Source organism: Epinephelus lanceolatus, chromosome 18, assembly GCF_041903045.1.
Source record: "Epinephelus lanceolatus isolate andai-2023 chromosome 18, ASM4190304v1, whole genome shotgun sequence".
NCBI lineage: Eukaryota > Metazoa > Chordata > Actinopteri > Perciformes > Serranidae > Epinephelus > Epinephelus lanceolatus.
Window position 1 is genome coordinate 23,750,935 of NC_135751.1, and position 26,577 is coordinate 23,777,511.

A 26,577-nucleotide genomic window follows, 5' to 3' on the forward strand; every position below is an offset into this window, starting at 1 on the left:
CCTACATGTTAGTTTGTGTCTTCAACAGTTCAACATGATGAGCAACCACAACACATTCAGCTGAGAGTCACCAGTTAAAGCGACACTTACCTTTCTGGAAATTTTACGCTTTTCTTTGTTTAGGTTAAAATGCTATTAATAAGCTGATGGCACACTAAAATGTAAGTAAATTCTTCCAGAGATACAAACTTATAATTGTACCATTCTCATATGGTTCTAAGAAAACTCCGACCAATCATTGCATTTCGTCCTGTCTGTCTTCCCCACGCAGAGGCCTCCGACTGACATAACTGCTTGCGTAAGTTTCAAAACTCCGGGGTTGCATTTGACTGTGCAGGACAGGTAATGTTATGTTTAGTTAGCTTCTAATATAACATAACGTTATATGACGACACAGCATTCAGTTGCTAATGGCTAACGTTAGCCTATTATAGCGTATAGCCTCTGAAACATTAACGTTATCTTCCTTGTGTGTTTCCACTTACTAGTAACGTTAACGCTACTATCTAACGTTAGCACTGTAACCTTATTCTAAAACTCATCAGTCATCACTGACTCCGGTTGAGTTTTAAAACTCTGGGGTTGCCTTTGAGTGTCTTTGTTGTGAACGTTACACTCGCTCTCCTCTTTCGTGTATTTAACGTTACCTTGCCAACGCCTACGTCTATCTTAGACGTAATGAGGACGTAATGGAGGAGGGAGGAGAAGGCCTTTGGAGGGAGGTGGAGTTGCAGGGGGAGGGGGATGGGACTTTGGAGGGAGGCAGGAGTTGTGGATGTTCACATTTTTTCTAAGTGCTGTGTGAAATGCAAGAAAGGTAAGACTAGCTTTAACACACACACCCACTGAACCAACACAAGACAACATTGTAGGCTTTGTGTTCTGTTTGTGATGCCGACTGAGTGATGTTTACTCTATGGTCATTGCCCTAGTTAAAGCAACTAAAGTTACATTTCACAAGATGCCACAGTTAGTTTATTGAGTTAATTCATTCTGTGGAAGCATCGCAGCCCCTAGACAGTAGCGTTAGCACACTTACATTAGCCCACGTTAGCTAAGTAGTGTTTACTTAGCTGATGTTACTTATTTCAAAATCTTTTTTTTTTTTTTTACCAAAGTTGAAGTTTGCCACTACTGTTGGAGCAGCTAAAAATATAATATATAAAATCTTGTAAAGTAAGCAGTAGCTAAAGTTGTCTAATAAATGCAACTGTGTAAAAAGTACAGTATTTCACTATGAACTGTAATGGGGTAGATGTAGCATGATGGAAAGTAGAGTACTGGAATGTATTCAAGTACCAGGGTTTCACATATTATCATAGACAAAATTTCAAAAAAATTGTGATGTGATGGTCCAACAAACTGTCAGAGTAAGGACGGAGCCCACACTGTAACTAACTGCACTCCCTGAAGAAATTTTATCATATTTTTGGAAAAATGAACTAGTGATTCCAGAGACAACAGGAACAGACAGCAGCAACAACAGGTTAAAAAGACAAAGATAGTTAAAAGCTAAAGCCGAACTATAGGCTACAGATCACAGTATAAAAGTGAACTACCACATCACCCCATGCCGGTGCCAGCTCCCGGACCTTTGCCACCGGACAGACAGGGATCTCCAGAGGAAGTAGGGTAGGGTAGCATGTGTTTACATTCAGTAGGCTATATCTTCAGTAGCTAGCTAGCTAACCCTACACTTTTCAGGGCTTGATTTTGGTTATGGAACAGGGAGGAAACATATATCTTTTTCCAACCTCTCCAGGTAACGAGTATCATTAATACACAACGTGCCCCAGACACAACATTTAACTCCAAATCCACAAAACCAGCCTGAAAATGAAGGAAATCTGAAATTTTAGAGTCAATGGAGCACAGCTGTGTTGTTGTCGGACCCTGGTCTGAGCCGGCCGATGCTATGTTAGGATTGGCCAGTCTGTGTCAAGGGGTGGGACTTAGCCCAGGGTCAATTCCATGACTCTTCCAGATTTTCCATGACCGAGGAAACCCTGAAGTACAGTACTTGAGTTAGTTACCTGAGTGAGTAAGTTACATTACTGCTCTTGTCTTGAAGACAAACTATTGCAAACTATATTGCAAGTTAACTTAAAGACTGAAATCTTAAATCACACTCTTTGGTCATTTTTAAATATAATTCTGGCCATGTTAATGATTAATTCCACTAGTTTCAATCTTCCACAGATTTATGTGTGTTATTTTTTCAGGGACAAATTCACATCACCTAAGAGGTCTCAGCTACAACCAGCTAGTAATCCCTGAAAGGCAATGCATGTCAGACAACACCACAACTATGAGTAAGAAATCCATAAAACTCTCTGAAGGCTAGCATGACAAGTGGATAAAAACAATTTCAAGGCCCTTTGAATCTATACCAAGAAGAAAAAAAAAGTTTAGTCTTTGGATTCCGATTATGCACTGACATGCAGTACTCCATACTGTCGCTAAGCCTGAAGACATGCAGCAATAAACACTTTGAAATGCCAACCCACATAAACATCTAAAGGTTGTAAGCTGGCTGCTAAACTCAGACATGGCTCTGATCTTAAAGCCTGAAAATAGTATTGCATATTCAAAGGCTTCATTTACATTTTAATTAGTATATTCAACGGGAAATGAAATGTGTAACCAAAAGGAAAATTAAATTAACAAAGAACTGAAAAGGGAAAACACAAAGTGCCACCCAGAATAGAAAAACAAGCCCACAAGGCACCAAACAGTCAATAAACATTAATTTCAAGTCATGTCTTGTGTGTCTAATGTGTTGTCTTACTCATAAAGTATATGTTTTCAGTTTGATCTTTATTCTTTAAAAGTGAATGTGATGAAAGAAATTGACTGCCTGCCATTTTTACAAAAGGGGAATTAAAGAGAGATTTTGGATTGAGCCTGGGAGTCTTAAGAGGTCTTGTGGCACGGTCTGCAGCAAACACAATCAATCACACTTAACAGCCTTGAAAGGAGCAGTTCTTATCGTAAACAACAGAAAGTAAGCAGCGGCTGCTCTGTATGCCAGATAACAGGTTGCAACAAGCCTCTGAGGCTCTGAGAGCACGGCTACAGACACTGACCAGAGGCCCGTACTACAAAGCAGGTTCAGCATACCCAGTATGTATTGGTGGCTTCACCAACCCTGACATTTTCCATTACGATAACAGGTGTCTCACTCAACTCTGAGTTTTCCTATCCAGCCACAAGTACCTTCATGTGAAAGATGCAGGATTGTTTATTACAAGCGACATCATCAGAAACATGAACTAAGTTCGTCATGTGATATGTGACGAAACGGTGATACTAACCCTGCAGGAATGTTCTGTTTTAGGAAGAGAAAAAAGTTTTATTTATTGGAGTGAAATGGAAATAATAGCCTTTAAATATAAGTAACTGAATAAGAAGATGTAGAAATGCTAGAAATTATTTCCATATAATAGGGCTCAGGCCATGGTTCTCTTTCGGAAACCAATGGACTGCCCCCTCCGGGTTGGGAGAATCACTGCCTCAAGCGAGGGAGTTCAAGTATCTCGAGGTCTTGTTCACGAGTGAGGGTAGAATGGAGCCTGAGATGGATTGGCAGTTTTGTGCAGCATCTGCAGTGATGCGGGCTCTGTGGTGAAAAGGGGGGTTGAGCCAGAAGGCAAAGCTTTCGATTTACTGGTCCATCTACGCCCCAACCCTCACCTATGGTCATGAGCTAGTAGTGACGGAAAGAATGAGATCGCACATACAAGCGGCCAAAATGAGTTTCCTCTGTGGTGTGGCTGGGCTCTGCCTTAGTGATAGGGTAAGGTTGAAAGTGGTCAGTTGAGGTGGTTCGGGCATCTGATCAGGATGCCTCCTGGGCACCTTACCTGTCAATCCAGGGATAAAATAAACTCTGCACAACTAAAATGCAGCTAAAATTGGAGTTTAGTTTCATAAATGATCTCTTCATTTGTTTAAAGCTCTGTTTTAAAACCAGAGTGGAGACATAAAGCCTGTTACAATAAAATATACAGTATACTCTTTTTTTTTTACCTTCAGTCAGGACTGTTGTCCACATTGGGATAATTGTTTTTCTAGCAATCTCACTGGTCAGTGGTCGAGGTGTTGACAGGTTCAGATGTGATCCTCTAAAGTTACCCAGCTCTGGAGCAGGTTACCTGCTCAGCATAAGTTAGCATGGTGCTTATTTCTAGTAAAAAGTAAACCAGCTTCACTTGTAACCCAGAGTTAACCCTGAAGTTCCCTCTCAAACACCAAATCATGCTTCTTAGTAACAGCCTCAGCTGTCAGCTACAGGGTTCACATGGATCCTTAAAAAGTCTTAAAAGGCACTGAATTTCTTAATTGGTGATAAAATGCCTTGAATCAAATTTCAGAATTTTAAGGCAAAGACATGGGAAGTATGATTTTATGAATCTTTTTTTCTAACATTACATTACCTTGCACAATTTCTAAATAATTGGTAACATCTATTTTTTTGGTAATAATTCACTGAATTCCTCTCGCATTAACGCCATGCAGATTTTGCAGCATGGCTAAAACCAGTACAAGGCAATGCATTTGCGACTTGGTGTATTTTATACAAAAAAAATTAAAACTTGGAGCAATGGGAATGAAGACAGTGGAATCCGATATTCAGAGTAAAAATTGCAAAGAAAACCCTTCAACAAATGCCAGGTATTTCCCACTTCTGTTCTTTCCTTGTCACTGCCATGAGACAAAAAAGTTTTATTTTACAATAAACTTTCGGGCAAAATTGTCTGTAACCCTAAGTCACTGATGTCATTTCATTTGGATTGTAAAACTGATCTTAAATTTCATTCCAAGTGGTATTACAAAAGTATTAAAAAGTCTTAAATCTAACTCGCCTCAAGCTGTAAGAACTCAGAACTGTACACAAACAGCAGCTGTGTGGACGTGCTGCAAAATTCATCTCTTCTCAATACTAAGTGTTTCTACTCTAACAAAACATGTTCATATCACCAGAGCTGCTACTGTGACTAAATGTTAATGTATTGTAAACACATAGCTGTAATATAATTTCTGTAGTTGTAATGCCATATCTGGAAAATAATATAAGAATTCACCAACGTGTAAATGTTTGATTAATCCATCAGACCTCAGGTAACATTATCATCGCTAATCAGCTACTTAAGAGTTTTCACAACACAGAATACACACGAGTATACATTCGTATTTCCTCCAACACCATTGTCACAATCCTCATCTAAACTTTACCCACAAATTCAATTCACAAACTCATTCATGATCCAATTTTAGATGCAGCAGCACAACCATACAGATTAATGTGTAATTAATTTGGATTTTACATGTGGATTTGTCAAATGTCACGGGCACATCTATTGTGGGAAATGTGGAATGAGTTAGTATTTATATTCCCTATTAAGCCCCCCCTGATCTGCAGGAAATCTAAACGGATTCTTCATCATTATTCAGACGCTGCGGCTCAGTTGAGAGCAAAGAGTCAGACTGTTGGGTCCCAGTTTGGTTATCACCTGCAGTTTCACATCTGTACATGCTAGAAAAAGGAATCAGTCTCACACCTGTGGTTTATGAAAGCTTGGGGGCCTGTCCTAAATATGTCAAACCCACAGACAGGGACCTTTTCATTTGAACTCCATTTCCTTCAAGGATCACCACTGCTCATGATCCCAACACATCACATCTATAGGGCTGTGCAAAACAACAGCCAACAAAAAATAAATAAATAAAAAACTATATATATGGATAGAAAGTTTATGCCATCTTTAAACTGCAGTGGGAGAGTCACTACATCTACTGTTTAAATTTATATGTTTTTTGAGCGACTGTTTAGATTATTTTTTCTGACTAAGAATCTTAACACAGAAATAATAGTAAAATGACAATAATTACTCTTAACAGGCCTTTTATCAACAAAAAACATGAATTTATTATCTTTTTATGAATGGTTAAATCACATTAAATATATAATAAAGTGTTGCTTTAAAACACAATGCATATATATATTTTGTATTGTATTTGTTATCATGACTAAAAACATCCACAATTTCTGAAGTATCCCTTGAAACCAGTGTGTTGAAAACCTCTTGAGATTAATATTCTGTGAACGTAATCAATAGGATGCTGTATAAACTCATTATAGCTTTAGAAAGTCAAATTAAAATAGTATTTCTCTATTTATTTTACAGTGACACTCAGATATGATATTTTGAGTAGATCCTGAGTAAAAGCTATACATCTGATTTTCTGACATATATAAGTGATATAACATCTCATGTTTATTTTAAAAGCTGTTTAAACACAAATTATGTACCATAATAATATGGTTAATGGACTAAAACAAGCCTTGCGCCTCCTACTTGCCTCACTGTCGGCCATGCTTGTTTAAATGGGGCGTGGCTCTACTGCACTCCACTTTAGATCATGTGGAACACTGTTCGTTGGCATGATACGTGGCCGGTTGCAGTTATAGTTTAACAGCGTCCAGCAGCGTCAGGAGGAAACGCCGTGGGACAAGGACGAAATTTAAGGCACGAAAGTCCGAGCGGGGTGGATGGGTCCAACAAACATTGACTTACACCTGAGAGAGCGGTGTGAGACATTCTAAAGCCAAACCCCGTTCTTTTGTCCAAAACCTAACCACATGTTTTTGTCGCCTACACCCAACCATTTGTGTTTGTTGTTGAAGGAAAACAAAGGTAAGTTCATGGTGTTGTACAGACATAGTGCATTTATTTCCTGTGAATACGGAAGTGTACTTTGAAAGAAGACAATGCATGAATACAGGCAGAACTTGACACAGTGTCCCAGAATGTCAACAACCAGCGCACCCAGGGCTCGTCATATGTGGTCGTGGGAAGTCCATGACCAAAGTATCAATATGTGATGAGGTCGGAGTGAGAATGTGTTGGTCCATTGGAATGGACGGTGGATCTGAACAGGTTAATACAAGGTCCAGTTACCAGCCTTTCCAGAGCTGAGGTTTGTGAAGGTATCATGGAGATGGCTCAGTTGTTATCACATTACCTAAGTATGGAAATGTGACTCAAGTATGGATAGTGGTTGTATGAGGGTGAGATTGTAACTGCCACCTGTGTTTGACATCAAATGTTAATGTAGTAAATGCTCATTAAGACTGTGAGATACAGTTGAAAGCTTCAGAAAAAGCAAGTAAGAGGACTTTGTGTTAAGATTATTTTCCCCAAATTCTAAGGTCACACTCAAGTCAGCAAAAATACATGGAAAGTAGAATACTCTCTATACTAAACTATAAATTATGAGTCATGTGGCCAATGAAAGAAACATTAAGTATCTCAAAATTGTCAACAAAATTAAAAATAACAGTGTAATACAGCCTTGACAAAAACTGTACATCATGAGTTTCACAGATCTGGTATTTATGGAGTATCTTATGTCAAAATCTAAGACTGACAAGGCAAAAATTCTGTATAAAGTGGAACAAATTCAGTTAAAGGGAAATTTTGGTTTATTTCAACCTGTCTCCTATCGTCCTAAATTTGTTTCAAGTGACTAGTGACATAAAAATAGTCATAGTTAGCATGTTAGCTGTTAGCCTAGATACAGCCGGGGCGCACAGTAGCGTGAGACCTGTTAAAACGTAAGTGAATGGGCAACCTTCATGTGCAAAGTTAGTCCACTAAACAAGCTTTTTTTCCACAAAGACCACCTCATATAATTAGGATAAATGTCAGAGAACATATAGAAAACGACATGTAAACGTGTTGTCTTGTGTGCTGCCATGTTAGCTCTGCTTTCCAAAGCGCGGCCAAAATATATCTCGCCAGCTCTAGATAAAGCCCAGCTGGATACAAACGTTACTCCAGGTGGAGGTGTCTCGTCCTCGGTCACATCCAGACCTTGAAAATAAGGCTGCAACCGGTCCCATTCCTTGCAACAGAGGCATTCCTCTTCTGTGGGCACTGGGGCACAGCATTCACAGGTACACCACCAATCTCCAGAGCTACGCAGCCTTGCAGCAGCCATTCCTCCTCTCTCGTCCTCTACCTGTTGCGCCTCTCTGTCTCTCCTCCTCCATTCTTCAATTTCAGAAGCTCTTCGTCAGTGTATTCTGGCTCAAATAAATAAGGGCGGCCATCAAACTCTGCAAAATCAAATTCCTCCTCCACAAAGTCAAAGTCTGACAAAAAGTCAGCCATTATTCTATAAATCTTTCATAAAATAAATGAATGAACTTTTCAGGCTACTGTCCGGTTCTGCCTCCCAGCTGTTGCTGCTGGTTCTCGCAAGATTTCAGGCACGGTATGAGATCGTTGCTTGTTCTTGCGATATTTCGGCCGCGCTTTGGAAAGCAGAGCTAAATGGTAAACAGAAGAGCTTCGTGAAATTGAAGAACGGAGGAGGAGAGAGAGAGAGGCGCAACAGGTAGAGGACGACAGAGGAGGAATGGCTGCTGGAAGGCTTTAGCTCTGGAGATTGGTGGTGTACCTGTGAATGCTGTGCCCCAGTGCCCACAGAAGAGGAATGCCTCTGTTGCAAGGAATGGGACCGGTTGCAGCCTTATTTTCAAGGTCTGGATGCGACCGAGGACGAGACACCTCCACCTGGAGTAATGTTAGTATCCAGCTAAAGATATATTTCGGCCGCGCTTTGGAAAGCAGAGCTAACATGGCAGCACACTGGTAAGGTAAGACAACACATTTACATGTCGTTTTCTATATGTTCTCTGACATGTATCCTAATGACATGAGGCGGTCTTTGTGGAAAAAAAGCTTGTTTAGTGGATTAACTTTGCACTTGAAGATTGCCCGTTCACTTACGTTTTAACAGGTCTGACACTACTATGCGCCCCGGCTGTATCTAGGCTAACAGCTAACATGCTAACTATTATTTTTATGTCACTAGTCACCTGAAACAAATTTAGGACGATAGGAGACTGGTTGAAATAAACCGAAATTTCCCTTTAACATACAGTAAGACTACCATGAGGCACATTTCTGCCTCTCTTCGTGCTCAGTTTTTGCCTGGGCCCAGACATCTGAATCTGCCCACTCCACCGAGCTGATGGAAATGGACTGAAACAAGCTGACAATTCTGTCTGGTAACACACAAGCTCTCTTTTTCAACCGACCAACTGGAAAAACATCAGTAACGGACAGATCAACATCCTCCAGAATCACCCAGTCGCCACAACAGTGTCTCCTAGGAGCTGGAGTTTGCCTCAGCAGGTTTTATCACAGCAGCCAGACTCATGATATGTAAATAAACAGCAATGTGTAAAGAGTACACACAGCAGACTGTACACGTTGGCTGAGGCTTATCACTGAGACTGCTGCCTTTGATAAGAGTCACAATGAAAGAGAAGAGAAATTGTTGATCGTTGTTTTTATACCGTGGCCACAGAGGAACACCTTCAAACCTATACAACAAAACCTTCAGTTGTTGTTGAGTTACTGCAGGACTGTTGTAATGATGCAACTGTACATTTACCTGTAGGTAAACAGAGCAACAACACAGATGCTTCAGTACTTTTAACAATGACACAAAGATGAACAAACTGCCTCTTCTCTGTGTAAAGTGGCCATTTAAGATACTACTCTTTATCATATATAATAGCCAGCAACATATTTTCTGGTTTTGAAACGTTGGTTAGAAAAAACAAGCTATTCGAACATGTTATCTTTCGCCCTGGGGAATTTTAATGACCATTTTTCACTATTATTTGACATTTTACGAGCCAGTTAATCAAGGTACAGTAATCAGCAGATTAATCAATTATTAAAATAATAATTAGTTGCAGCCCTACGGCACACCAAACACTGCGTTGCTTTGCCTGTTTTTTCATACACCAGGCCTCCATATATAATCATTTACACATTAAATGGCTGGCGATTCTATTTTTGTTTGCAGGTAGTAACATGGGTAATCAGTATTTTCCATTTAGATGATAATTTGATTGACCATGGCTACATGAGCACGTTTACCGGCATGATAATAATAATAATACAAAATAATGGATGGAAAAAGAGAATTGAATTCAATCCATGACCTTTAGCTCTTAAACTATAAGGGGTCATAGCGTCAATGGTGTTACACCCTGAAAAGAAAGACAAGAGGGGAAGAAACGGCATTAATTAACATTTTGATGACTATTTAGCCCCAAAGGGGCAGGTGTCATTACGATAAATTGGACAAAGAAAATTGACGAAGTGACTCACTGGAAAGTGTTATCACATGAAGTGGATGGAAGGTCACTGATTTGCAAGCCCTTGAGAAAAATATGAGCATATAGTAAAAGATGGATTCCACCAGAGAGGAGTCTTGACAATCACTAAAATTAGGTGTGAAAAAAGTGAATATATGTCTATGTTGGTTATCAGTCAAATGAGTTGTTACATATCGGCATATCGGCAAAAAAATCCAATATCACGCACCCCAACCCTTTATGTTAGGTTCTAGGTAGAGCCCTCTAACACCCCTTATCCACCAAATTAGCTCTGGTTCTTAAACCAGTCCCATTCAGGATTCCTGAAACCATGGCGCTATCTAGCGCCCCAGTTTCCAACGGGTTTGATCAAAACCATTGTAATCAAGGATGTGTCATCAACGGAGAATGCTGAAGGTCAAGGAAAACCTGGTATTTTTTGGTTCCAGCTGAGAACCAAATGTTTAGGTTCTGAACCAATTTACTTTTGGTCGAAATGTTCTGAACAGGTACAGGAACCAGAATAGAGCAGGTAAACTACCAGGAACTAGAGGTGGAACCAGGAACCAAAAGAGTTAGGGCCAAGCCAAGGGACCCAATAGCCATGTTTCCATCAGCCTGTTTAGATGCGCATCTAGAAGTATCGCATCGGAAAATTATGACGCAAAACAGGGGATGGAATCAGTTATGTTCGAATTAAGTCTGACGTAGCACACCTCTCTCCATGGTGATATCCACACTCCGGGTCGGGAAGGCGGTAATGCATTTACAAGCTGGTTGCCAACGTAGAAGAAGAAGAATGCAAGACTTGTTTTGTTTTCTGGTTCTGCAGAAAACTCGCGCGAGTTTGTAATTTTTTCCAAAGTCCGTACATTTAATGGAAACACACAGGATTCGTATTTCTTTTAATGCACATTTCCCAATGATTCAAATCACTTTTGGATGGAAACATAGCTAGTGATTCTAGTTATCACTTATTTCTACAATTGTGGGGCTTTGATTTGTCCAAATCTGAATCCAACAACTCCAAGTCTTATTCCTTTCTTAATGAATCTGAAAATGAGAAAATGTTTGCTTAAAGCCACTGAGGAACATACTCCCTTTGTTCTGTGCTAACACATTGCAGCAATACCTTACAGAACACCTGCTTAATGTGCTCCTCTCATAGCAGAATCATTACAAAAACGCCGAAAGCATCAGCGGTATCCATTGAATATTTCGCAGCTGCCTCTGGCTTCTAATTGTTTGTCAATTTACAATGGCAGGATGTATAATCAATGCTTTCAATTCGAGGCCTGAGCAGGAGAGGTGCTTGGTCATGCCTCAATAATTAGGGACGCAAATACAGACCTGAGCTTCAAGCACTCTCCCGCATTATATCACCACCATCAGTTAAAGTATCACAGAGGAGAGCGACTCAGGGAGCCATGGGGATTTCAATGTGGGACTTCATTCAATGTCAATATGTATCAGCATGCTCGTGTCAGTCTGGGAGAATACTGATCAACACTCTTAGTACCTGAAGGGTCATTAATAAGCCTTTTTTTATCTTTAAATGCCCCAACATCTTAAGAAGGTAAATGACAACACAATTCTAGTTAAATACCAATGTTTAAATGTCACAGCATCATTTTTATATTGCTTTAGATTAGCCATACTGTATTTAACATTAAATCAAGTTAATGGGTCATGGATTGTTCCTGGTGGTGAGATAACTTCTAATAAATTACTGCTTTCCCATCTTAATCTGTTTCATTTCCCCTGTGACCTTTCCTCCTGCACCATGCATGGTTCATTTTAACACCAAACCCCCTCACGGAGAGTGAGAGAAACTACCGCTGACTCCCATCATACTGTCTCTCTATAACAGTTAAGACGTGCTAATTTTCCAGCTCTCATTTAATTACTTTTTGGCCAAAGAATAATGTGGAATCACTCAGCGTTTAGTGGGCTCAAGTGAATTTTAAAGACAGAGAGGTAACAAGTATCTACTGGCAACGCAGAACTCTAGTGCCTTAATGCCCAACTTAAAAAATGCTTTGCTGACCAGACACATTGGTGTGATGCAACCGACCCTTTTTTTCCACATTTCCTTGAATAACCAAGGACTCCACAGCAGGGCTGAGACACTGCAAATATGTGGCATACATCAACATTGAGCTAATTACCATCATTAAACCAGTGCATCAAACCAGTGCCTGCTAATCAACACATTCTATCACTTGACTGAACTGAAGAAGGAGCCCAGTCAGAGATAATAAAACACACACCGCTTGTCAAAAGACTTAAAACCCTTCAAATGCGGCTGACTCTTTTGTCTGCTGATTTACATAAAAGCTCACTTCTCTACACAACATCACCCCCTGCCAAAGCTGTGCTTACTGGAGTGATGGAGGCTTCTGGGAGGCACTTAAAAACCTAACTTTCCCTCCACATTTTGTAACTTCAGCATCTCCACTGAGGTTATGAGTTGTCTGCGAAGGACCTTTTCACTTTTGATGTTGCCAAGGAGTTTGCGGTGACAGCCAGGTGACACTTCCAGCTTGAATGGTTTGACATTTTGTCATTAGATGGTGTGAGAAAGTCACTGCAGATGTTGTGATCTGAGATGTTGTGGATCGATGAGATCTGAGCAGAAATGCACTGCACTGTTTATTTTACCAGTGTTTAGCTCAACTTACAGATGAGTCATTCTCAGATTGCAGAACTGAAAGTCTACGGTCATGGGTTATAGCATATCAAATGCTAATTAAATAAACATATTTCAAACAAATATACATCATGTGATACGTGTGTACATTATTCATGCAGTGGCGTCCCCAGAAATTTCTTATCAGGATGGTCAAATGGGGCCTCTGAAAATCTGAATCCATGAAACTGCATTTCAGGGATTCACTTAAGCTGTTGTAGCATATAGGCTAGTTTGAAACTGTGTCATTGTGAGAGTTAAGGAATTATGTATGGATATACTTTGGTTTTGTATTTTGAGTTCCGCAGCAATCCTATTTCAATGTGTGATGTATCTCTACATGGCGGTGATTCATTGTCTTTCAAATATGTTGGTAGTCTTTTTCCTTTTTCCCCACCAAAAGCTTCATGAGCATCATAAGCAGCCGGCAGCCATTCATTTTCAATACACGCTGGCCGGGCTTGCAGGACTCTGTGGACCCAGACGGACCGACGGCTCCGGGCCCTGCGTTTCCTCAGCAAATACGCTGATGCAATACAAAGGAGGCTTCCGAAAGTGCGATCCATGGTGAAAGAGGAAACCAAAGATGTGCATGCTATATATATATATATATATATATATATATATATATAGGCTACGCTTTTTTCCCTCCAAATAAGCTCCCACTTATTTACCACCAATTACATTTCTCAATGGTCCTACAACAGGAGGGTAAAATCCTAATAATAAAAGACTCATAAAGGCTACATGACTGTGTTTATTAGCGTTATTTTACTTGTGTAATGAAAGTCATGAATATTATATAGTGAAGACATAAATGATAGTAGGGCTGGGCGGTATACCAGTTTGTACCGAAAACCGGTATTTATTTTTGTTATGTTATGAATTTTTCATATTAATGAGGGGATAGCCGGAGATTATCCAATCACGTTGGTTAAGTCCCTGATCCAATCCAAAAAGGCCAAAATCCGTTACGTGACTGCATCGCTCGCTCGCGCTTCATCGCAGGGAAGGAGGAGGAAGAATAACCCATATTGTAATGTATATTTATTATTAAACTAACGTTAGTCAAACAAATTTCTCTGATTCGCGCGTGTGTGTTATTCATTATGTTGACAAATTTATGATGTTTAGTCTTGGAGCTGCTAAAGGCCTGGTCAGCTCATGTATTTACGAAGTATTATTGACAGCCCCTCTCCTGACAACCGTGGCACTAGCTGCTAGCCTACTGACACATAAAGATCTCTGAAATGTGTAGCCTAGGAATATGTAGCTATTTCTGTCTTCAAAGTCGAATAAGCGCCTCACATCTGAAAACCAGGCTCATAGACCATCCTGTCATGTCTAACATTTGCCATTTTGTATCAAGATAGGCACACACACAAGTTAAAAGGCTAAGTGTGTGAGATGTGAGACTTATTGTCTAAAGCTAACATCTAGCCTAACTTCCAGTTTGACTATCAACATCTATTTCCAATTTGACTATCAATTGTAAATCACACATTTGGGACAAACAATTGAAAGGGTTCCTTTCCATATTGGTTCATCAATTGAGAAGTCAATGAAAGTGTGTTTTTCCCCCCACTCTACAGTAGATTCGAACTGCAAGGTGTGTCAGATAGACCACGAGGTGATCTTCACGACACCAGAAACTATTATTAGCATAGTCAGCTTACACAAAATGAATGAATGAATGAATGAATGAATGAATGAATGAAGCCTAGGTCTAAGCCAAGCACATTAGAATAATTATTCAATATATAAATAATTTCTACATAAGGGAATTATAGTAATGGCATAATTAAGAAGAACGATGAACTATTTACAATGTAGGCCTATTAACACAGCCTAATGATCAAACAAAAGAGCAAACAAATGAATCAACATTTCTCTTTTATAGAAATATCCAAGATTACAAAGGCAAACGAATCAACATTTCTAATCTAGCCTCACAATTTCGTTACAGCTGTTTGGTGCATGAAGGCGAAGTTGACATACATTTTCATTTCTAAGTAACAGCGTCAGACTGGCTGTAGAGAAGATATGAATGAAGGCATGGTGATGTAGCTCTGGCTGGGGTGCGAGTTTGACTGACATGCTGCCTGTCCAATCCTAGTGCTTGAGGGCGGGACTTTTGCAAATCTCTCCCGGTTTCCGCCTACGAAAAACATATTCGCGCACGCTTGAGCGGGTAGAAAAGTTTAGAGGCGAGAATGGCTGCCGGAGAGAGTCCTGAAGGCAAAGCAACTGTACACAATGACCCAGAAGAACTCATACGAAAAAGAGCAGCGTTTCCCCTATATGCAACTAGCAGCGGCGCACCACCGTTTACAATTCTCCTCTGCCCTCTGTATCGCGCACGGTGGAGTTTCGCCCCGATGTGTGCACGTGCACACACACACACACACACACACACACACACACAGACAAAACGCACACACACAGGTGAGCACACTAGAGAACGGCTTGGGCTGCATTTTCCTGACCGAAGACGACCCGTCCCGAGTCCGAGACAGTTATGGCCGGGCTCCACCGGGCACGTCAGCGGTGCGACACGTCTGCAGCGCGACACGTCTGCAGCTCAAGTCCCGTAGCAGCTCGCCCCCCTGTTAATCAATTACAGCGGCTCCATTGGCAACGGGAGCGGCGCGACAACCCCCGTCTGTCACGCAAGAACTCTCTATTTTACGCGGCTCTTCTATTTTTGTCGCGCTGCGCTCCCCTACACGATCCTCCAGCAGATAAAAACTACATGAAATAGTGTGCTAAACGAGCACACTGTGTTTTTAAGTGAATAAATTGATTGATTTTTTTTCATGCATTTACCCATGTTTATCCGTGACATTGTGTAAATGTCTGTGGCGGACATTTGAAAGCGTGTAGATGACAAACAGTACAGTAAACTTGTAGATAACTCAAATATATGTAATAACTTAGGTGGAAAATGCTTTAACATTTCATGCAGCCTACATGCAGCCTCTTGGCTCGGCAAACGGTAAACAACCCCGCTGGCTTCTCTACGTGTCGCTTCCGTACGCAGTCAGTGGAGCCCAGATGAATGGAGCAGAGCGTGTGTTGCGTTCAGGCCTCGTCAGGTAAATAACAAATTCCGGTACTTGAATAGGCCATAGCACAACAAAGCAGCATGTCAAGTTTGCCGAACCTGAGCAAAATACCATGAAATACCGTGAAACCGATATGATTTTTTCTTAAAACCGTGATATGAAAATTTTGTCATACCGCCCAGCCCTAAATGATAGTATATTTGTTCATCCTTGTAAAGTGCACAGCCGGTCAGCCTAGATGGACACATCTGCAGCGCCTGGCCCCGCCGCTGCAAGCACCTGCTGGAGCTGGCAGTGTGAGTCAGAGCAACCAGAGCGCCCGCAGGCGACCATGAAGCTTTTAGTGGGAATCCCCAGTAAGGAACAAAACATTTACTGAGAAGAAGCCAACTTAGATTTACTCATGGGTACCCATAGAAATCATTTTCATTCAGATATCTTGAAGTGAGCCTCTTAAAGGCAGGAACGTCAGCCTCCAATTATTACATATCAATTGTATCAGGGTGGCCATGGCCCCCTCTGGCCCCCCATTGGGAGCGCCACTGTACTTGTGAAACTAGAGGCCAACCAGTCCAGAAATTGAAGCCATACTTTTGGGTTATAGAAGATGATACCTGCCATGTTTAGTCCATATAATATCACAGGCCCTGAACTATGGAAGATTTTACAAATAACCAGTTAACCACAAAGCAGTGTGTCTCAGTGCTCACAGCTATGTAGCAACACATCCATCTCTAAGAAGCCTTAAAGAAACTTGCAGCACTCCAATCTTATGCCATCCTATTGACAAACATTCAAAATATTTCCCTGGCAGCTTCTTGCTTGCAGCATATTATTTGGTTTTTACTAGCAGATTGCCACAAGAGTACCACTTAGTTGACAGATGCTGCCAACGGCTTAAGAATAAAACTCTGCAACAAAAAAGGACTACATTTAACAACCTCCTGCTCAAACACACACACATACACACACACATTCACTCACAGCAAATGGCACATTGTGCAACACAACATGACAGTCCCTATAGAGAGAAACAACAAGCTACATCACAATTTTTTCCTTACTGTCAGAACTGTTACACCCAGATTGTGTTTGCATAACAGTATCAACAACCTTAATACAGCTATACCAGTTGGAAGGATGATTAAATTTACTTTACCTGTACAGGAGATTGGACTCAAAGCAGCAGGGTGAAGGGCTGAAGTGTTGCAAAACACAGACATGGCCTCTGTATCATCACCCACACCCTGCTGAAGGGATGTTTTGTAGACTGGGTTTGGGTTTGTCACTCGCCATCATAACCAATTTGGAGAAAAATCCAAGGCCTGGTTGGTTAGGTGCAGCTAATGTGGAGATAGCAACCTGCGACTGTCCTTCCATAGATAACTTATTTTAAGTTATTTTATTCTAACTTGTTTTTTCTTAGTGACGAGACAAACATTTACAAACTTGATCCGGTGTAGCGGTGCGTAATTTGGGTGCTGCTTTGCGCTCAGTGCTGCCTCTGATGGCTGGGAGCTGAACTCAAGATTTATAGCTTCTGGACACCAGTGGCATATTATAGATGTTCTGGATCAAGGGGTACCACATATAGAAGGCTGATAACTGCGGGAACACTGCAGGGTCAATATTGGTATCTCATCTCATTTGGTATGTACCCGGAGGCGTGCGTAAAAATGGTGTTACTTTGGGTCATAACTTCCAAGTTTGATAGCCTACAGTTTGGAGAGCCCATTTGGTAGAAGGGAAAATAACACTTGAGAGCATAACACTGTCAATTTTATTCGACCATTACTGCTGACTTTCTTGTGAAACACAAGTCAGAATTTTGCCAAAGCACCGAACAAGCATTTGGCTGAATTATTGGATAGAAAAGTTATATTAAGCCTTTTGATCCAGGCCAACACACCCTGAAGGACCTACTCTGTTTTCATGTTGTTTTGTCAAATTGAATTGGCATCTCTCTAAATTCTGGTGACCATTTAATTAACTTATCAGTATGCATCAATGAATTTCATCAAGATGCCATTAAAATAAATGCTCCATTTCACGTAGCTCCACCTGTATGCAGGACTCAGTGTGTCTGTATCACAGCAGACAGCCTCTCGTTCAGAGGTGAGTCTCTTCAGCACCTCCTCGGCGCTTCTCGTGCGCGTCCTTTAACATATCTGCGCTCTCCGGCTGAAGGCAGTCACAGCGCGCATCACAACGCGAGCGCATCGGAGCTTTGCGTGTAGAGCACGTTTGTATTTTATTTACCTGTCCGACCCTTTTTTTGTCCCCTTTCTCCTCGTGTGTGATGCAGGCAATATTATGGGATTATTGCAATGAAAATTCACATCGCAGAGAGCTTTGCCACTTCGATGCCAGTGAGGCAAACTTGAGGAATATTTGGAGATGAAGAAGATGAATCTGCCTTAGACGCTGAAATACTTTGGTCCGCACAGAAGTGGCGCATTTTGTGGATAGTGAGATTAAATCCAGTTGCAGGTAAGATGATACTTGAATTGTCAGAGATAAATACACGTGCAAAATAGTACAATATCAGTTTAATTTGATTATTGTATTCTAATTAAGCTGAATGCAAATCTCACTCCAAAACTCACTCCAGTATTTGCTGCAGTGTCTCGTTGTGTCCCAGCATGCAATTGTACTGTCATTTAACTGCAATTTATGTGGTAAAATGCTGCTTTTCTGACATGTGACTTCAAATAAATGAAGTCTGGTGCCACAAACCCTCAGCTGGGTCTGTGCAGAGTTAGTATTTTCCATAAGCTGGATTTGCATGATTAACTATGAGCATGTAATCATACATTAAGCTAAATATCCATCTTCTTATATTCTACCTGTTAGCCACTAAAAGCAAAGGTCAGACCAGAATTCATCATGAGCAGTGAAGAAGAAAAACACCACATGAAATAAGAACTGAGAGTAGACACTTTATTGCATTTTTATTTCACCAGTTGTTCTGATGGCAAACCGCATTTTTGTCTTTCTTTTGGCTGTGGGCAGGTTTTTATGGAAAGAATACCTGTTGCACAGCATGCACAGTACCTCAGTTCACAAAATGATATTTCATACAGGTGACAAAATATCAGTCATACCAACAGTGATCAGTGATTTGTGATAGATTGTGACCTCAGCAACAGAACTATAATGCTTCAAGGGGGCATCATATTTTATTTTGGTGCTCCGTTGTGTTCCTTCTGTTTGATTAACTGTCATATGCTTTTTATCTTATGCAGCACAAACAAAATATAGTTTCCAGCTGTTACATGTCCATCCACCTGACTCAGACAACACACATTTTTAAACACAACCAGGCTCACTGAGCTCAAGCATCCCCTTTGCTGAAATTCTGCAGAAAGTCACCTGTTCGCCAAAACCAAGACTCTGTGCAGTGTCCACCCTGTTCTGCTGCCATGGTGAAAATGATGAACTGGCATCATAAAACCTCTTATGTTATTGGCACCAAACTAAGTTGTCAGACCATGTTTGCCTCCTGTGCATTGGCAGTGACAAGCACTTCAATCAGACTGCAGCAAGGCTATTGGCAGTACTGTGATTCCCCTCATTCAATTACTCAGGATGGGATTAATTTACATCCATTCCCACCCCCTAATAAATAACAAAAAAAAAAAAAAGTGTCAGCAAAGATTTCAGTGTAACCCCCCGCCGTAGCTGATTATTAAGCAACATGTGAAGGGCACGCATTTCCCTAGGGAGAGCTTATGACTGCAGGGTATGCAGAGTGATTTCCCTGGGTAGCAGTGCCTGACCGAATAAACAGGAAATGTCTGGCCTCAGGTAAAAAGCACTGCCAAACATCCTGAGCTGCTCTTCTTTACACATGCTATCAATCAGGTCTGTTCCCAAGAGGGATTCAGATACTGAATCTGTAAAATCCCCTTAGGCTCTGCTGTCCATGAGAGTGGACATTTGTATTTTCAAAAAGGGCACAAGTAAACGCACTGTAACATCAAAAAAACATTTTATTCTGACTGAAAATATGGATTTATGATGTCACAGAGATCACTCACAGTGATAGCTGCTCCTTACTTTGGCTCCACAGAGGGAGAGGAAGAGTGATCACGTTCAATATGTGGTAAAGATGATGACTATGGATCGCTTCTAGAAAGCATAAAATCAATATCAAAATCCACATCAGGTGAAATGATTGTGGTATTCTCTATCACCTTGACCATAACTGTCAGGATTGTAAGGCAAAATCATTCATAATAAAAAGGTAAAGTGTTTTACACTGTGACTGAGATAAGTCTTTATGTGTGCAGGTGTGATGCCATAATCCTTGCGAGACAGTGAGGTAACATGGACTCCTGGATCTTCCCATCGTCCCCTCCGAACCTGTCGGAGCACCTCATGTATGACAGCTTCATGCAGGGCAATGAGTCCGACTTCCATGGGAACCACACGTACCACAGCTTCAACAAAACCAGCACGGTGGTCATCACCTGCATGTACTTTCTGGTTTGCACCGTGGGGCTCTGCGGAAATGCCCTCGTCATCTACGTCATCCTGCGCTACGCCAAGATGAAGACAGTTACCAACATCTACATCCTCAATCTAGCAGTGGCTGATGTGCTCTTCATGCTGGGCCTGCCGTTCATCGCCATCCAGCTGGCGCTGGTCCACTGGCCGTTCGGCCCCGTGCTCTGCAGGGTAGTGATGACCGTCGACTCCCTGAACCAGTTCACATCCATCTTCTGCCTGATGGTCATGAGCATTGACCGCTACCTGGCTGTGGTGCATCCCATTAAGTCCACAAAGTGGCGCAAACCACGCATGGCCAAGACGATCAACTTGGCAGTGTGGGGGGTGTCGCTGATGGTTAACCTGCCCATCGTTATCTACAGCGGAGTCATCACAAAGCACGACGGCTGCTTCTGCACCATCGTGTGGCCTGAGCCTCAAGAGGCCTACTACACAGCGTTTATGTTCTACACCTTCATCCTGGGCTTCTTCCTGCCCCTCATGGTCATCTGCCTTTGCTACTTGTTCATCATCTTTAAGGTGAAGTCCTCAGGCATCCGTGTGGGCTCCTCCAAGAGGAAGCGCTCAGAGAGGAAGGTGACTCGGATGGTGTCCATCGTGGTGGCGGTGTTCGTCTTCTGCTGGCTGCCTTTCTACGTCTTCAACGTCACCTCGGTGACGGGAACCATCAGCACCACTCCCATCCTGAGGAGCACCTTTGCTTTCGTGGTGGTTCTGGGATACGCCAACAGCTGCGCCAACCCCATCCTCTACGCCTTCCTGTCGGAGAACTTCAAGAAGAGTTTCCAGAATGTTCTGTGTCTAAAGAAGGTGGGTGGGCTGGATGAGGTCGATCGCAGCGATAGCCGGCAGGATAAGTCTCGCATGATGAACGACCCCACGGAGACCCAAAGCACCCTGCTGAATGGGGACCTGCAGACCAGCATCTGAGAGGAAGACGACCTGACTCAGATACACACATACACTCATTCAGACAGCCATATATCTGAAACAAATAACACAACATCTCTAAGGTCACATCAGAGGGAAGGAGAGGACATTATTAAATATTAAACAAGGTGTTCACAGAGGAACTTGTCCGTTGCTAAGGAGGACTAAGCACCAGCAGAATGTTGAACTGCAGTGTGACACATTGGATTTCCCTGGCTGTAAACAAATCCATTATAACACAATTAGAAGTTCACACAACCGTTTGCTCTGTGGTGTAAATGACAATAAAATCTATTTGACTGTTTGTGTTTGACTGTGTGTATTGACTCTGGGGCGAGGTAGAATGGATGCTAACGCCCACTTGCAAATGCTCCCCTGGGTGGCATGAATTTTCCCTGGAGACCCAGGATTATATACAGAGAGTTTACAGAGGAGGGTCTGTGCCAAGTTTCCACAGTGCTGTATTGTGTAAAATTACATAACAGTGTGCTCATATGCTGTAAAATACATACCACGACATGCTGTTATTAAACCTGGCAACCCTATCACTCCTGGACTTTTGTCCCGTCTGACTGTAAATAACAGAATATGTGCAGAGACTGAAAAGACAGATGATTTTATATTCAGTGTCAGTTTTGAAACTCTAAATCTGACTTGTGAATAAGTATATTTTTCAGACGCGGAGCATAATGAATGTCAGTGCCATTGATTCTTGTGTTTTGTAATATGTGGGACCAATTTTACTTGTGCAGAAATGTATCAAGTGCAAATGTGAATAACAGTGTTCAGTCTGCAGGCAAATATTCCGTCCTGTGTCACTCGCTGCTTCTGTATACATGCATAATTTATATTATATCAATGGTCCTGGCTCGATATACCAACGCCAGCCTCTAACCAAAGTGCTGCTAAGATGTATAGACGACAATGTTGTATAGTATTATGTAAAGTAATGCCACTGTATGCCTGTTTCTACCGGACTAAGCCGTTCTGTGTCATGGCTCATTTATTATTATTTATATATATCATGTTATAGTGTTGCTGTCATTGTTTGCAGATGTTACAGTGGCTGCTTTTGTCAAAAATGCCAGACTGCATGATTCTAAATTATTCAATATGAATATTGAGTAGTGGCTCTGCTTCATGTTTTTGATGTCATCTGAGAGCATGAAACCTGCTCAGATTAGATTTTGCAAAGGGTTATTCTACTCCCCAGTAAAAGTGGATGGGTCACTGGGATTTAAACTGGATTTATAACATACTGGTGTTTAATTTCAAGGTGTTTTATTGTGTTGTCTTCTCTGTTTCTCTATTTTCTTTGACCTCGCAAATACGAGCTGCCGTGCTGCCAGCCATTGCAAGCTACTCCTAAACACTTTGTATAATAACACCGACCCATCCTCTGTTTCTGTCTCCGGGTGTCCGAGTGACGTGAATTTGTGAAGGGCTAGAACACTTATTCCTCGAGAGGCTCTGGTGTTCCTTTATCGTCATCACTGTGCTGCTCCAGGAGTGCCACACTTCATCCTGTGACTCCGTGTTTGTTGCTGTAGTCAGATTACTTTCTATTTAAGTTGTTAAACCTTTACCCTACATGTGCAGGTTCCTTCATACACACCAAAGCCAGCGACAGATTATGATTAATGTGCAAAGAATCCTAAGCGTGTGTGTGTTGCATTGATCTAAACTCACCAGGCGGCCAGTCTCCAGCAAAAATGTGAGGTAAAATGTGTATGATATGAATATATATACAACACATACGTACAACTCAAAGTAGGTTTTCATCCTCACATGTCACACAGAGGCGCACACACACACGCACACACACACACACACACACACACACACACACACACACACACGTTGTGAGCGCCAAGCCATGACTAATCAAATTCCATGTCCAATCTCTCTCACTCTCTGCAGTAATGCAGAATTTGTCAGCGGGTCTGTAACATCTTATTACCACTGAAAGACATGACACACCTCTAGTGTCGTATATTTCCATAGCAACAGTGACCAAGAGTGTTAGTCCCATGGTTATACTAATTAGCATAATAATAATAATAGAGAAAGATGTCTCTGGACATGAATTATGAATGTTGACATTGCTCAGATGGCTGAGAAAAAAATAGGCAGCTGTGAAACCAAACACCTTCGTTCCATAAAACCTGATTGAAGTGTATAGAAATAAAAACTGAACACTTTGTGTTGTAGAAAATCATCCAGCTGTTGCAGAGATGTTGTAGTAATTATGATTCTGGCAGACTTTTCTTACAGTTATGCTTATGGGTTCAGCTTTTTTTTGTTTGTTTTGAATATCTGCATTTCTTAGACTACACTGCAGATTTTCTACAGCATTGGTTTCAGTTTAGTGTTTTATTTCTACGATGAGCCTCATTTTGTTGCTCGAATGTCTCATGAGCTTTGGAAAATCTCACCACAGTTGTTCCAGGTTTTACTGTTTCTGTAGAAAGTTTAAATGAATGTATGTTCTTCCAGTTTCTGTTCTGTTCAATGATAATGAAACGCCGAGTTTGATGGCGCAAACATGGACTGTGTATAGTTGTGTTGAAACTAAATAAAGTATGTAGCATAGTAAGCAAGTGTTCCTTTAATTATTTGTGCAATATTCATGATAAAAGGGCTAAAAATGCTAAATATTTATATAAAAATGGTAAAATCCTGTACATTTACATTTAATTATATGATTATTTTATTGCTACATATTATTATGAAGTATGAAAACAGCTTTTTTTTTTGTATACCTGCATTGTATTCAATGCTGACTGCAGGTTTCAATTTTTTTTTCTTCCAGACTTCCTCTGAGCTTCTCGGTTTGACCACAAAGTGGCGCCATAATCAAACACATAACTAGAGCTGCTATCAGGCCACAAACACTGAAGGTGAGAGTGCATGTTTGCAAGTGTTGCACCATACTCGGCTCATCATCTCTTGATTTTCAAAATAAAATAAACTAATAAATAAATTAAATTCCTGTTTTCTTTACCACAATGTCTTGCACACTACAGCACTTTACCTCTGGGACACCCATAGTGCTAATGAATGGAAGAAATGAGACAAAAGACAGGTACACATTCCAGTTTTGTTCTGAGTTTAATCACTGAAACGTATAATGAAGCTCTCCTCTTCCTTTTCGTTTCAGCTGCGTCCCTGAATGTCCTTGGGTGGTCTTAACTGCTCCATGATACATCAAAACCAAAGTGCGACCGTTTCACAAGTCTTTAATTTTACTGTTTCGGAAAAACCTGCCGATGCCCTCTAGCTGAGGTTCTGCAGCAGACCAAAGGATATGCATGTTTGTTTTCAATTACAGAGCAGCTAAACAACCAGGTGTTGTGGTGGGTTTTTTTTTTAAATGTGGAATTACTGTGATAGGTTAGGGCCCTCATCTTATACATGAGTGAATTTTTTTTTTTCATTATTCTGTATTTTTCTTTTATACATACACAATCAGTGATATTCAAACAAAACAGACCACAACACCCTGATGTGTATGTGCATTATCTAAAGTCTGACTTGACAGCATACTGATTGAATAGAGCACTGGGTTTACTGCACTGCAGAGGCAAGACACACCACGAACCACACCGGTCTACACCAGCCACACAGTTGCCATGGAGAAGATTAACACTGATGGATTCAGAGCCAGGCTGTGGTCGCACAGTGCCCATATACGTGCAATGTGTTTTTACCCTCTATGTATCTCACATGATCGTCCCTCCCGTCCCCAGACTACAGAACAAAAATCATGATGGGCAGCAGGCCTTGAGGCGTTACTGAGGGCAATTTTTCACATACTATAAGATCATGAAAGCCCAGTCGCATGCAGTGTTGTTAAACGGGCTTCTTTTTTTTTTCTTTGCACAGAGCATTCAAGGTGTTGAATGACGAGAGACCACAGCATTCTCACATATCATAGGACCTCATCTGGAGTTCATGTACTGAGTCTTCTCTTCAGAATGCCGTACGAAACCCAAAGCTCACATTCAACATACAATTCATAAACAGCAAAGGGTGAGCCAATTTAACCATCACCATCATTATACCAACAATTCCACAAGAATGAAAGTATAATACGTCCAAAAACATTTCCAGTACCAGGACAGCGAGGGACATATGACTGTACTGAAAATTGAAAAAAAAAAAAAAAAAAAAAAGACACTGAAAAGAACAGTAAACAAAAAATTCAATGAGTTGCTAAAAAAAATAGATATTCCCTGCCCTCAACCAGACTTAAAAATAAAACAATCAACACAGTAAATAATGGAACATGAGCACACTCAGGTCCAAATCTGCTTAGTTTCCATGGCAGCACTTCCCCAGCAACTGGCAAAGGCAGCATCTCTAAGCTCTCCCATGTTTTCTTCTTCTTTTTTTGCTCTTAAAAAATAGATGTATACTAGATTCATACAGTATTTCATAACTAAATTCACAAATGATAAGAATCATAACCATACCTTTAAAAATGTTCTTGCAAAGTTCATAATACGTTGATTCTAGTCTTTTTTTTTGGGTTTTTTGTTTGTTTTTTTGCGTTCAGTCCCGTATGCATATGACAACAAACTGTCTTCCATCAAGTTAAATGCTTGGTCAGTTGAAACAAGAGCACCATGGGAGAGAAATGGAGGGCATGTGTAAGGGGGTGGGTGGAGGAGGGGGAGGTCAGAATACTGTAAGAAAAAAAATCCAGATGTGCCCAATCGACATGACGGTCAGTCACGCTCAGACTCTGCCCCTGCAGCAGGTAGGAGAAGGGAGAGAGGGTGAGGGGTGTGGGGCCTCTTCTTCCCCTCTGCCCAAGCCTGGAACTGACGACGCCCGACTTCTTCCTCCTCCTTTCTCTCCTCTTCATTCAGTTTCGTCAAGTAGATGCCAAGAAGTAGCTCAGTGCTTGTTTTTATTTTTTTTTTTTACTTTGAAAGGTTGCATGATTTCACACGTCTTTTTTTATATGTTTGTCCTCCAGAGCTGGAGGAGCAGACTGGTAGTCAAAGAGTTTCAGGTAGGTTTGTGTGTTTGTGTCTCATCCTGTCCCCAGTCCCTTGACTCTCTCGTTAGAAGCAGTGGTTCTTCATGGTCAGTGGTCACAAAGACTACTCGTATTCAAGGAACTGTTTATGGTAGAATAAGAGATACCTGAGGGGGCAAAAAAAAGAGATCTGATATAACACTGTGTAACA

General features: G+C 41.2%; 2 protein-coding genes across 3 annotated transcripts in view; one reads left to right on the plus strand and one right to left on the minus strand.

Moving 5' to 3' along the window:
• Positions 1 to 18,291: 18,291 nt before the first annotated feature.
• On the plus strand, positions 18,292 to 22,788 carry LOC117268352 (somatostatin receptor type 2-like). Its single transcript, XM_033644715.2, has 2 exons — positions 18,292 to 18,427; positions 20,230 to 22,788. The coding sequence occupies exon 2, from the start codon at positions 20,267 to 20,269 to the stop codon at positions 21,377 to 21,379; it is 1,113 nt and encodes a 370-aa protein (XP_033500606.1). The 5' UTR covers positions 18,292 to 18,427; positions 20,230 to 20,266; the 3' UTR covers positions 21,380 to 22,788.
• A 2,005-nt stretch (positions 22,789 to 24,793) lies between these two features.
• Positions 24,794 to 26,577, minus strand: part of LOC117268351 (ubiquitin carboxyl-terminal hydrolase 22-like) — a 28,967-nt gene continuing 27,183 nt past the window's right edge. Inside the window, exon 13 of one of the 2 annotated variants that reach the window (XM_033644714.2) lies at positions 24,794 to 26,533. In XM_033644714.2, coding sequence (XP_033500605.1) covers positions 26,491 to 26,533 — 43 coding nt within the window. In that variant the 3' untranslated portion in view covers positions 24,794 to 26,490. The remainder of the gene's footprint in view (positions 26,534 to 26,577) is intronic. The other variant, XM_033644713.2, reaches the window with a different exon arrangement.